General features: G+C 36.3%; 1 protein-coding gene across 1 annotated transcript in view; it reads right to left on the minus strand.

Annotated features, from left to right (window-relative positions):
* THSD7A (thrombospondin type 1 domain containing 7A) overlaps positions 1-14,094 on the minus strand; it is a 673,077-nt gene that overhangs the window by 97,571 nt on the left and 561,412 nt on the right. Inside the window, exon 9 of the mRNA XM_087426025.1 lies at positions 4,446-4,640. Within this exon, the coding sequence (XP_087282151.1) occupies positions 4,446-4,640 (195 nt within the window). The remainder of the gene's footprint in view (positions 1-4,445; positions 4,641-14,094) is intronic.

Below are 14,094 nucleotides of genomic sequence, written 5' to 3' on the forward strand. Positions count from 1 at the left end.
TAAATTAATACTGATACATTATTCCCATCTAATCCTCAGACCCATTCAAGTGTTCCAACTGTCCCAAAATGTCCTTCATAGCAAAAAGATCTAGTTCAGAATCAAGTGTTGCATTTGGATGCATGTTGTGTTAGTCTCCTTCAGTCTGGAATAGTTCCTTGGTCTTTCCTTAGTTTTCATAATTCAGACACTTTTGAAGATAAAGGCCAGTTATTTTGCACAACGTCTTTCAATTAGGGTTTGTCAGATGTTTCCTCATGATTAGATTTCACAATATGCATCTTCAACAGGGATATCACAGAAGTGATGTCATTTTCTTACTGCACCACACCAGGAACACATGATTTTTATTTGCCCCATTACCGACCATGTAAACTCTGATCACTGGAATTAGGTGGTGTCTGTCAGACTTCTCCATTAGGGAGATACTTGAGATTGGGAATATAATGCTCTTCCTCAGATGTTCAACTAATACATTTATTTATATCAAGAAGGGATCTGTGGTTTCCTATCTTATTTAATGGGTTATAATCTGTTATTATCATTATTTTGGCATTCACATTGTTCCCATATGTGGCCAGTGGGAGACCATGCAAGCTAGCTTCCACAATCTTTTGACATGTTCTCCTCTTCCTTCCTTTCTGGCACCAGATCCTCCAGGCACATCTTGTACTTTTCCTATCCCAGTCCTGGAATCAGCTATTTCTCCAAGAAGCGTTGGCTCCTTTCATTGAAGAATGATATTAGAAATCAAGATCTGACTGCTGAACGCACTTACTGCTATTGGGGTCTTGCTGCGCTCAGGTCCTTTCAGTGGATAAAGCTAATATATATATACATATGTATACAATATGAATATATATATCATACTTACATTTATATTTATTTCTATATCTATCTTTAAAAATTGAACACCATGAATTCACACTGATAACTTCCCATTCCAATTCAGTATAGCAGGGTTTATTCTAGTCTTCATTCTTAACATATTTGTAACCCCCTTCTCCAGCAATAAGAAATCCGACTCCTATTATTTTTAATAGATGTATTTATTTGGTCAACCCTGCCCCCCCATCTCCCACTGCCATGTCCATTGCTGTACACACAAGAAATCATCACTCTGCTCATGCTCTGACACCCTGCATCAGGCCACCCCACATTACAGAAACCCTCCTCAACCCTGCCTGGCTCCGACACCCCACATTGGGCTGGCTGCCTCAATGCTGGGATTCTCTCTTTACCCTGCTCATGCTCTGACATCCTGTGTTGGGTCACTACTTTTACCCTCTTATACAATCCAGGTGCCCCTCCCTTTAGACTATTCAGTGTCTCTGACACCAATGCCACGCCACCCTTTTCCCATTGGGGATTCCCCTCTCACCCATGCTGGGTTCTGACAACCCACTCTGGAACACTGCAGACCCCCCACCTGCTGGCACAGAGGCCCAACTGCTTGGCTCCACCTAATGGCTTTTTAGACAAAATTGTTCGGGAAAGGAGAGAAAAAGCCTAGAAAGGAAGAGAAGGAAAGAAAAAAAAAAAGAAGTATAGTATGAGGAAGAGAAAGTGCTACTCTATTATTCTATCATTCTCTTGATAGGAACAAAGAAATAATAAAAGTCATAACATTTTAACAATGGAGTTTATTGACTGAATTGGGGCCATATGGAATAGTCATATATATACGGATATAGATATAGATGTAGACACACATATGCATGTACATACACAAAAAGAAGACTGAGTAGATCAAGGGTAAGACCAGTAGCCAGCACTCCTCTGCTCCACTTGAAATTAGGTTCAACTTCAAGTCATGATTGTATGACTTGCTTTGACAATGAAATGTCAGTGGGAATGACATGAATCACTTCTGGATTGTTGATGCTTTAAATCAGTAGACAGACTCTCCACCTATCTTCTTCCTCTGGCATAAGGATTGTGAAGGAGGTCTTAATATGGTAGTGCAATGCTGAGACATTTTATAGAGGACAGACTGCCTTGGAGAATTCCCCAACACTGTAGCAAAATTCCCATGAGGAAGAAATAATTGTTCTTTTAAGTTACTGAACTTCTCGGCTGTCTATTACTGCAGCACAATGTAGATGTCCTTATTAATACAAGAGGTTATATAATCTGCAGTAAAATGTTTAATGGTGACATTCTGACTGAGATAAACAAAAGCAGAGGTTGCAGCATTTATTTTGTAAATCCAGATAAATACTTTGCACATGGACTTGTCCTGTAACTTATTTCACCAGAAAAATCATATAATTTCATGTCTAAACACTCAATATATAATTTCACTAATGTGATCTTTTCCCTTAAGGTTATCACAGTGATTTTCTGATCCACAGAAAATTTATGACACATATAAAACACTAATTCTTGGAGAATAATAGAAAGACCTACTTTTGTGTAGAATTATAAAGGCTTATCTAATTGGCAGGGAAACATTTTAAAACTTCCTGCAATTATAGTTCCTAAATCATTTAAAAAATAGCTCAGAATTATGAAAGACTTATTTTGAGGGAAAAAATGTATTTCAGTGTCCAGCAAATAATAGATATTAAGTAAATAGTTTTTGAAGGATATTCATAAAATATTTCATATAATTATACCAGTTTTTGTAACTGTTATTAATAGAGACAAATAGCAGCAGATTCCTTGATAAGAGTTTCCACTTCGGTTTCCATTTAAAATTATGTTTTGAATTCATGCCTTTATGATTTACTATATACACATCTATAATTTTCAAGCATGGCTTGCTTATGATGCAGCTACCAGACTTAATTAAAAATTATTGAAGTCCCACCCTTTCAAACTAAGTGGATGATACATACCAAAGAGCAATCATAAATTTCTTCCTTTAAAGCATTTCATGACCTTTCAGTGTAAAGCATCATGTCTATAGAAATAATGATCTGGTGAGTTCTGCAAGCATGGCAAAATCTCTGCCATGTGACTCATGGGGCAAAAAGTCACTCATTACTAGTCACACAGCAAGTGTCTGCAGAGTATAATGGATTTATAGGAAGCAGGGTGACCACAGATCTAATTTTAATGAAGCCCAAGACATAATCTGAGCTGACAGAGTTTGAAGTCTGAGTATAATCTACACAAGGTTAGAGTTATTGTTTGACAACAAAAGGAATATAATTTTCTCTCTAAAAGGTTCTATTTTTCTATTAGGTTCCATAGATACACCTTTTTTTGGTAGCAAATAGTTAAATTTATATTAAGGTGACAGGAAAAACGTTTTTTAGACACTTTGAAGAAAATTCTAAATTTTCCCATAGGTTGACTGTTTTAAATACGTTAAATTTTTTTTCCCATGTCTTAAGGCCAAGGTAGTTACATTTTTGCATAGACATTACATACACAGGTAGTAAGTTTGACCAAATAAGAATACTATCAGGTTTCTATTACTAAAATGCTTCATAAACAGAAAAATAAAATAGGCAACTTAAAAATCCCTCCAAAACTGATTATTTGGGGGTATACATAGAGAAACACATGCTTACTACAAAAAGAAACCATTATTTATTAGTGCTAAATGTGAATGAGGAGAAGAGTCATTCAGCTTGACAATATTTAAATAACATACACTTATATTCTTGAGACAGAACACACTTTAATGTGACAGAACTTGACTTCTCTGTTTTCCTTACTCCTGTGTTATTTTTCAGAATGACAAGATTAAGTACGACATTATAGTACCCAGTCACACAGAGGCCAAATTAGCATTTGGATATAAGCTTGAGAGACAATCACCAAGAGCCTTGCATTTCTCGACAATAAAGCTTGCACAAGTGAGGTACGAAAATAGGACAAAACATGCTTTATTCACCCAATAGGGCGAAGTGATCTAGGAACAACATATTTTAAAAACAAGCACAATCTATGTATGAGATTTCTGGATCTCAGGGCCTATGTTCAGAAACCTGAATGGTAGAAAATCCATGTAATTTTCAGTCAAGCAATAGCCATGCTGGTATTTATCTTAAATAAACTTTATTATTGAACATATATGCCTATTTATGAGAAGGTAGAATGTGATTTCAAAGGCAAAAACTACTGAAATAGAGACTACTAAAATAGAGAAAAAACAATGAAACCTGACATTTTGGAATTTTGGGAGCCATTTTCAGACCTTTTCACAGGTTTAACACTTTGAAGTGGAAAGAACTTGAATTATTAGGAGGAAAGAAATACAAAGTAAGTTCACGTTTAAAAGTCTTTCCTCTTTTATTAAAGATCTATTTTCAAGATTAATTTTGGGGAACAGAAGCAAGCTGCCCAATGTATCAGCAGATACTAAATCTTGGATTGCTGGATTTCTGGAAGTTGATTTTTTATAGACCTTCATCTTATTCAGGCTAGACAAAGAAAAATGAATGCAAACTTCTGAAAGAAATCTAAGTCTCTTCTGAAGCTAGCGACCTTACCTTCCTCACCCGCATAAGCCAGAATGGACCGCGCTCGTATCTGTTTCCCTTCTGTGGTTTTCCCTGAGCAGGTGTGTGAGCAGGAGGACCATGCAGACCACGTGCTGAGCACACAGTCCTTGGGGCACGGGGCATCGCAGGCAACCGGGATGGGAAAGATGGCATCTCTGCACAGCTGTCTGTCAACTTCTTCTCCTGGGAAAGACATCATCACCAACAGTCTATCATTTTTAAATAAATGTAAAATGAGCAATTGAAACCAGATGGGCACCCAGATAAATTAGATTATTTCCCTTTTGTTCTTAGTTGAAAACAAAGAGTGACTGCCTGCCACAGCCAGATGTTAAAAGAACACCAGGAAATATATATGTATACCTAAATGAGGCTTCTTTTATTAAAATCAGAAGCTTTAGGTGTATAGATGAAAGACATTGCTGAAAAGTCTTTTATGCTACAGATATCTGCCTAGTAAGCGATTTTTATACTTATAATATTAAGCTTGCAATAAGGAGCATCAATGAAATATGTTCCCTCTTTATTTCATTATTGGAGATGAGCCACAATTTGCAAATAATGACTTTACCCATAGCACGTACCATATCTTTTCAGGAAACAACTCATACGTATCTCTATTTGGAAATTCTTGTGTCTCCCAAAGAATTTATTGTTGTGTGATTGGAAACCTTTTCTTTCATTTAAAAAAATTAGTTTGTTGGTTGGAAATAGCCAAAAAACATAAATAATAGGATAGCATTATAAAACCACTGCTTAGGGGCCGGCTCCGTGGCTTAGCGGTTAAGTGCGCGCGCTTTGATGCTGGCGGCCCGGGTTCGGATCCCGGGCACGCCCCAAGGCACCACTTCTCCGTCCAACCCGAGGCCGAGTCCCACGTACGGCAACTAGAAGGATGCGAACCTATGACATACAACTATCTACTGGGGCTTTGGGGGGAAAAAATGAATAAATAAAAAAAAATCTTAAAAAAAAAAAAAAAACCACTGCTTACGGCAGTCCCATTGGGAGAGGGGAAGAAAAATGACAAGGTAAGCAGATGATAGAAGTAAGATGGTGTCACTCCAGTGCTTAAAACTCTTCAGTATGTTCCCATTGCTCTTAAGATGAAGACCAGATTTCTTAAAAGTTTATAAGACCTCAAATGACCTGGCTGTTTCCTTTTCTAGCTTCATCTCACTCCATTCTCTCCCTTGCCCTCGAAGCTCTAGAGGTTGGCACTCATTCAGTATTTGCTGAATGAACGAAATGAGATATACAAAAGATAAATGAGAAAGAAAATATTGTTGCTGTTAATAAATGTCAAAGATAAAAAGAATTACAAAGAAATGAGAAAAATAGAGTACTAAAAAAAGTCTGAACTCTGTGGCTTAGCTGGTTAATGTAGGGTGCTAACAAGGTCAATGGAACAGAGTAAAACAATATACAAACAAGCAAAAATTAATCTGCTATTTCCACAGAATATAACCATAATTCTAATTGAATATATCAGAAATGTGTGCCTCGAGGCATTAGGTATTCAGGTGAGAAAGGGTGACTAATCATGCTGTTCTTCATTGTTATAAGCAAACAACTCAAAGCTGTTTCTCACTGATGAAGGGTTAGGAGCATTATTTTAACTTACCATCCTTTATTCATATATTTGAAAAAGAAGACAGAAAATCAGAAGTCAATTGGAAATGCTCTAACGTGTTAATAGCTACTAGTTTGCAGGGCCTTAAAGCATTAGACAAAATCAGAATTCAATTGGAATGCACTTATGTGTTAATAGCCACTAGTTTGCAAGGCTTTAAATTATTACACTTGCTCACCAGTAATAAGTAAGACTCACTAAAATGGCAAGTGAGTCATCACCACATCATTCTTTCTTCCTTAGTTACTGATCTGTGGGATCTCTTTTAATTCTACTTGTATTGGCTTTGGGGTTTGGCTTATATCCCAATTAAACAATATGATAGATAGATTATAGATATACAGCTTAGTAGGTAGAGTACAAAAATTATTATAATACAGGCATTTAATATTTTACAATTTACATAACAATGATGACTCTTTTTCCTACTAGACTTTTTTCTTAGTCCAGGGAGGGGGGGCTTGCATATGTCTTACCTCCTTTGTGGATATCTTTTATTGTTCCATCTACTGTCTTTCACTTTCATTTTTAATATTCTGTGTAAAGAAAGGCAAGTTTGGGGCTACAGCTTATAGTCAACCAGGAATTATAGTTTTATGTCTTCTCTAATAGTTACTTAATCATTTCTACTCATAAAAGTTTAATTCATTCTGCAGCAATTGAGAATGTGCTACCTGTGTGCTATTAGGTTAATTTGCATGGCATAAGTGATATACTTCTGTTTCTCATAGTGTAAACCTAAGAGATGTACAGTTTTAACCTTTCCTGCTTTTTAAATGATTGTTTTTTTTTTTTTTTAACCTGTATACCATACCGTATGTTAGTTCCTTTTCATTCCTCATATTCTGCTTAGCCAGGTGTATTTTTCTGTAGGCACATTCCTTCTAGAGGCCACCTTAACCCTCTGTAAAGCTGTTAAGACCCACCTTGGATCCAACCTCTAAGATATCTTTTGATTTCAGCCCTTACTGCCTGCCTCTCAACTTTGCCAGGTGTGACCTTGCCCCTGTTTGCCCCTTCGATTGCTCCTCCTTGTCCACCATTGCCTTGCATCCAAATAAGGGCGTTATGTTCTAGCCACAATGGCCTTTTTCCCTGTCCTCCTACAGACCAATCTCATTATTGCCTCAGGGCCTTTGCATTCTCTCTGCACTTTGTATGAAAATTTCAGATCTTCACACAGCAGACTGCTTCTCAACATTTAGGTTTCAGTTCAATTGTCTCCTTCCTAGAGGAGCCTTAATTAACACAATCTCACAGGAACTTCCTTTTATTTTTGTTATAGTTGGAATCACCACTAGAAACTATTTTAATTAATTACTTATATGTTTATTGTCTGATCCTACCACTAGACTAAAAGCCCAATGAGGGCATGATCCTTATCTGACTTGTTCAATATTTTGTAACTAGAACCTAAAACAGTGCCTGGCACGTAGTACACACCTAATAATCTTCTGCTAAATGAATAAATGAATTAATTCATTTTAAGCTGTTGTGCCAGGAAACAAAATGTTGGACTAGACAAATATGAATTTAAGAAGAGTATTTCTTAAATTGCAATGCATTCAAGTGCTCTAGGATTTTGCTAAAGTGTATTCAGTGGACTGGGAGCATATGCATCACCTGAAATTTGCTAGAAATGCAGTCTCTCAGATCCCACCCACTGAATCATAACTTTCATTTTAAAAAGATCCCCAAGTGATTTGCATGCACATGAAATCTGAGAAGCATTGCTCTAGGATTTTTCTGCTTTTGTTCTCTTGTGGTTTGATTAGAACCAGACTGCCTCTTGAAAAGCAGCTGTATAAAACAAATTCATCTGGATTTCATACCTAACATCGTTCGCTTCTCTCTGGGACCTCCCTTTATACTTCTCTTTATACAGAGTGTGGGAGATCAAGATTTGGCCACCCTGAAATCTATCTCTTTACCTTGGTTGTTTTCTCTAGGGACATTTGACCTCCCCCACTAACTGCCTAAAGAATTTGACATGGTGGCTCCTTCCTGGAACAGATCTATCATGATGGCTATAAAGATAACGTAGGGTAAATGTTACAATAGAAAAGGCACCAACAAGCCCATCTTATCGGGAGTTCTGTCTCTCTGGCCACATTCTCTGGATGACCCTGGGAGGAGTTGCCAGACAACCATTTACATTTATAAGGGAAATCTCCATTTGTAAAGGTATCTGCCTCTCTGTTTTGAGAAGAGAGGGGAGATGAGCTCATTTCTAGTGACTTGTCAATGTAGAAGGTGAGGCCTTGGGGCTGCATAATAACCTTACTCTTGTTTATTGTGCTTTAGTGGTAATCTCCTGTAACTGACTCCCCCCACCCCCAAAATCCTCCTTTGTCATTGGCTGAAAATGGTATTTAAGACGAGAATTTCTACTATTGTGTGGAGAAACGCAGTGTCTCTGCTTTCTCCCATGTATACATGTTATTAAACTTGGTATTATTTTCTCCTGCTAACCTGTCTTGTTGATTATTTGGCCAGCCAGAAGAACCTTAAGGGAAAGGGCAGAGGGAGAGTCTCCCTCTTCCCCCGACAAGAGTATACTTGGATGAAAACATTCATTCAATGAATAGTTACTGATTGCCCATCTTTTGTCAGGCACTATGCTATGAATACTGTATACATCATTTCAGCTGTCACAATAACCTTTTTTTTGAGGTATAATTGACATATAGTATTATATTAGTTTCAGGTGTGTACAATATAATGATTCAGCATTTGTATATATTGTGAAATGATCACAATATGTCTAATTAACATCCATTCTGAAACATAGTTACAAAATTTTTTTTTCTTGTGATGCGAACTTTTAAGATCTACTCTCTTAGCAACTTTAAAATATGCAATACAGTATTATTAACTATAGTCATTATGCTGTACATTACACCCCCATGACTTATTTATAACTGAAAGTTTGTACCTTTCACAACAACCTTCTGATATAGGTATTGATATCTCTTTTTCTTTAAAGGAAATTGAAGCTCAACAAATTTAAGTTTACTTTCTCAAAGAGCAGAAATGTGAATAAAAATGTGGAGATTTGAATTGAGTTCTGACTAATTCCCCAATCTACTTTTTAACTGGTATGGCGGTAGGGAGAACCCAAGATGTCAAGGAAGTTAATAGTGGATGAGTCTTTGTCAACAAAGAAGTCAAGAAACTGGCACTCCAAGTTATGTCTCAAGGCACAGTGATGCATGGTGGTGGCCACACACTGCCTCAAATACAGAGAGTATGCATTGTTGATAGATCCAGAGTTACAGATTTTGGCTTATTGCTATTGAACAAACAGCAATGGATCTGTGAAAATATGGAATCATCCAGATCTTCGACTTTGCTGTCAATGGATGCTTTAATCAACTCATCTAATTGACCACTAACTGGAACTCTATGAGCTGTGCTCTTTTTAAGCCAAATCTCCAGGATTCCAGGCATAAATCATCTGGGAAACATTAGGAAAAAAAAAAAGTTGGATCTATGGCTATTACAGGTAACTCTATAACTTGTCATCTCCACTCACTTTCTGAGGCTGTTACTTCTATCTTATTTTATATACAAAAAGTGGCCCTGGAAATAAGATCTTTACTTATAAGAGCTGCAGAAAATAATTTCATGCCTCTTCCTCACATTAAAACTTGTTCTTGATTGATAAACATTATTTTAATTAGATAAGAACTGTTTCGCATGACATTATTTCAGAGAATATACAGCAGTAAATTAAACTTGTACGTATCCAAATATCAGGTTAATTTATACTCTTTTCATATAGAGAAGTAGAAATTTTGTGGCTTAGCGCTTTGGAAATTCCATTTTTCCATATCATTCGCTCTACCGTTAGGATATTTTCAACCACCATATGTCTCCATTATAGAACCATTTGAGACTTTGATTATCTGAGTGTGCATCCTAATAAATCTGGGCAGACACATCTGATTATCATTGCAGTGAATGATGTAGTTCTACAACTCGTGCAAGTATAGACCAATGCAACCTGTTTTCCTTTCTTTAGTCTTTCTGAGGACAATTTCTTAGCTACATTCTGTGATGTCATAAACATTTAGAATCTTCCTCACATTTGCCTTTGTGTATTAAATATGGTATATTTTTTGGGCATGCATTTACCAACGTAAAAAGTTTCAAAGGACTGCTTTGCATTTATGAAACTGGTTTTTTTTTTCCCCTGAAGCTCTAGGCATTTTAACCAAACCTGCAAAAATGTATATTTTACAGGAAATATATAACACAGAAGTAAATGAATGAATCATTGCCTACATAATACAACTTAAGTCTTACTTTGACACCGTAACTGAAGCATATCTCATTTAAACTCACTTGTGATACCCTATACAAGTCGAGAAATAAAATGACAATGCTTAGGTTTATTTATTTTTAGGAACTCAAAATCAGATTTAAATGTTTATGTTGATGTGTCCCCATTTAACCTCTTTCACCATAAATATAATTTTAAGAATATTTTTAATAATTCATCATTTAAATCAACTTAAACATGTATTTTGGCATCTTTAAAGTAACACCCAAATTTCCTCTTGTTTAGTCTATTTTCATGAACACCACCAAACTCTTTCATGAACTCTTCTAAAATATCTCCTTTCATTCTACTGTGTTTCCTATTATCAGGATAAGAGAATTGAACACCTGCTTGAAGTAATTACACTAAAAATTCCTGAAGATTTCCATAGAAATAAAACAAAATGAGAACTGAGATCAGAGGATAGACTTCTTTTTTCTTGGTAAAAGTATATACTGAAAGTTTATTGCATTCATTGTGCTGGAGATTAAATGTAATGTAAAAGATAAACCTGGTTTATCAAAGTTTTTTATAGTTTCAAGCTTTTTACACTTAGGAGCTGAGTCAAGAACACAATGTTAGTAAGTTAAAAATATAGTTAATTGTATTTTAATGTAAGGCATATATGTGTTTAGCACTATTCCCTAAAAGTCCCTTGCATTATCCTGATTTCTTTTTAATCATAGAAATGTGCAGATTGTTATAGGTGATTTTTAAGTCACAGCATTACTATGTGCAATGTACCTCCAGAAGGCATTGCAAGAGCGAAACTCATCAATCTAATGAAATTGAGAGAGAGGTAAGCAGAAAGAAGAAATTAAAGCTGACAGAAACCAGACACAGAGCCAAAATTTTTTTAAAAACCCACTATTTAGAAAGTCTCTAGTATTGTAATTTTGGCAACAGATTTCTCTTGCCAGACCTACACAAACCCTGTAGTAACCCTGAGAATTATTATGGAGTAGTTGATGTCTTTCGTATTCTTCAGCAATTGTCTTAAAAATTCATTTTGACTTTTGATAGTGAAAGTCATTATTTATATATTTACATATTTATTGACAACCAATATAAATACAAAAAAGAATTGAGATGAGAAAAGAATGGAGTCTCATATTTGCCTGGATCTTTCTAGAAAGCATTTTCATATAACCATCTTATCTGCATTTCATAACAACTGTAAGACATGTAGGTCCAGAATCACTCAGGTCATTGAAGTAAAAGATCCTGAATTAAGTCTTATAACTCTTTTTTCCTTCCCTTTTTTGAAGATAAGCTACACATCTCTTCATCTTAACTGGAAAGCTTTCAAATCATTTATAATCCCTGCCTTCCCTCTGCTATCACATCTAGGTAGTGAGTCTGATTTATTCAACGTACGAAGTATCTCCTGACCCTATGTTCTCTTCCAGACCATTGCACACTTTCCTCTGGTCTCCTGCTGTCTCCCATTTCCCCTGCAGCCCATCATCCATTCTGACCCCAAGGCTGTATTTCTAAAATGTAAATATGGGCATCACAGTCTCCCCAGTACCTATCAGCTGAAGGCCAAATTCCTTACTAGAGCACAGAAAATCCTCATTTTCTGTCATTGCCTCATGTTTTCCCTACATTCTATCTGCAGAAAGCTATTTGCTTTTCTGTGAACTGACATGCTGCTCTTTCCCTCCTCTGCCATTTGGTGTACACTGTTCTCCATGCCTGGGTGCCCCATCCTCTTGCTAAGTCATCCTTTAGGACTGAGTTTTATTCCTCTGTGAACGTTTCTGACTTTCTCAAATTGCCCAGATGGAGTTGTGCTCTACCCTCTCTATTAGCACAGTATTGCAGACATATCACCTTTAAGACTTTTTATAGTTGTCTGTTGACATACCTTTACCACCATCAGTCTATGAGAAACTTCTGGCCAGAGATGTTGTCTTATTCAACTTCTTTATATCTGAAGTCTTTGGGTTCAGTTATTGTCAAAACTTGAGTTTTGCAGTAAATGTTTGTTGGATGAGGGAGAAAACTGGATCAGAAATCCCAGGACATACATTGCTTTTCTAAAAAAGCCACTGGTATTTATATATTTCCAATTGTTAGTTTACTAAAACCTGACCAAGATGGTCTAACGTTACCCTCAGCTTGACTAAACTTTAGACAGGTTTCTTCCTGACTTTAGGCCCCTGACCTTCCTTTTTTTAGAGCATTTATTTTGGAAAACTTGGCAATTGGAAATTCTTTTCCTGCCCCTTTGAAATTTATGTACATCTTCTCCTAGTCTCTTGCTAGTCTTACAACCTAGGAAATGTCTTTCTCAAGGAGTTGGCAATCATCTCTTTGACACGGAAAAAAAGGAGATAGTGCCCTGATCTCTCGGTCTCTGTAGGATGGCAGGTGCCTAACTTCTTCGATGGGCACCAATTAGCAGACATGGATGGCCTGATAGAGAAAAACATTTGCAAACTCAGGAGTAATTCAACGTGCTCCACACGTCCCATTGATCAATCTCTCCTCTAATGACCCCCATTGCTTCTCCACTAGCTCACCTCAGTGCTTAAAAAACATTCTTGCCTTTTGTTTCTGCAAAGTTGATTTCGGTTTCTATCGTAATAGTCTGGAATAAAGTCTTCCTTGCTTGTGTAACTTTGCTTGGTGCAATGTTTATTTTGACAAACCAATTTATATGCAATTTGTAATATGAATATTACGTTTAGCTTCACCTTTTTTTTAAATCTATATATTTACTCATTGACATTTAATATGAGTTAATCTTATATTAAAATCTTTAAGCAATCTAGGCTCTTTATACAACGACATAATTATTTTCAGGATTTTCTTCCTTTTTCATCATCTTCTTCAAACCTTTTCCATTTTCAATAAGTTTATTTTTTATGTTCCCACTATGTTCTCTTCCCTGTCATCTTTCTTTGTTTTGTTATCTCAAGTCTCTGTGTTTTCATCCCTTCATGATCCTGGCAAAAAGAAGCAGATGACCCCGAGGTAAAAGACTGCCTTCCTTCCCTGAGTGGCATCCCCTTTCCAATACCAGGCCCTGATGTAGTCAATAATACAAATTTTGACTTCATTTCTGAGACGAAATCCATTATCTAATAAAGTGTAGTAATAGCATGACTTGTTATAAATAAATGATGAAAATTTAGGGCTAAATCCAACCATAACTTTGCATTTTCTTGCTTCATTGAATTGAAGGCAGTCATGGTGTAAACTGCCAACTTAGTGGGCAAGGCATTAGGTAAACAACTCCTTATTTCTACATCTATGACTTCCTTTCCTAATAACTCTGGTTAAGGATTTCACTTGGGGTTAGGCAGAAAAACCAGATGTGCTTATACTCTGTAAAGTCTGACGTCAGGCCCATGACTTCTGCCCCTGTTTAACGTCACCTATCATGGCACATTTGTTATGCATGTTCTCTTTGTGTGCAATATGCTATGGGTATAACTGAAAGCACATGTGTTTTGGAATAAAGGTGAGAGACGTGTTCTCTTAACTTCATTTCACTGAAATTAGTACTTCATTTTTATGCCCTTTCCTATTATCCTTTTGTTTGTCTTTCTGAAAGTCTCAGACTATCATTCTTTGTTTATTTTCAGTGACTAAAAAGTGAACTAACTCATGTTTATAAAAGTGCTATGGAAACTCTGGCAAATTCAAATGATAACTTTATCTCTGGCATC

The sequence above is a fragment of the Ceratotherium simum genome, chromosome 1 (genome assembly GCF_057802395.1).
Source record: "Ceratotherium simum simum isolate JZ-2026a chromosome 1, ASM5780239v1, whole genome shotgun sequence".
NCBI lineage: Eukaryota > Metazoa > Chordata > Mammalia > Perissodactyla > Rhinocerotidae > Ceratotherium > Ceratotherium simum.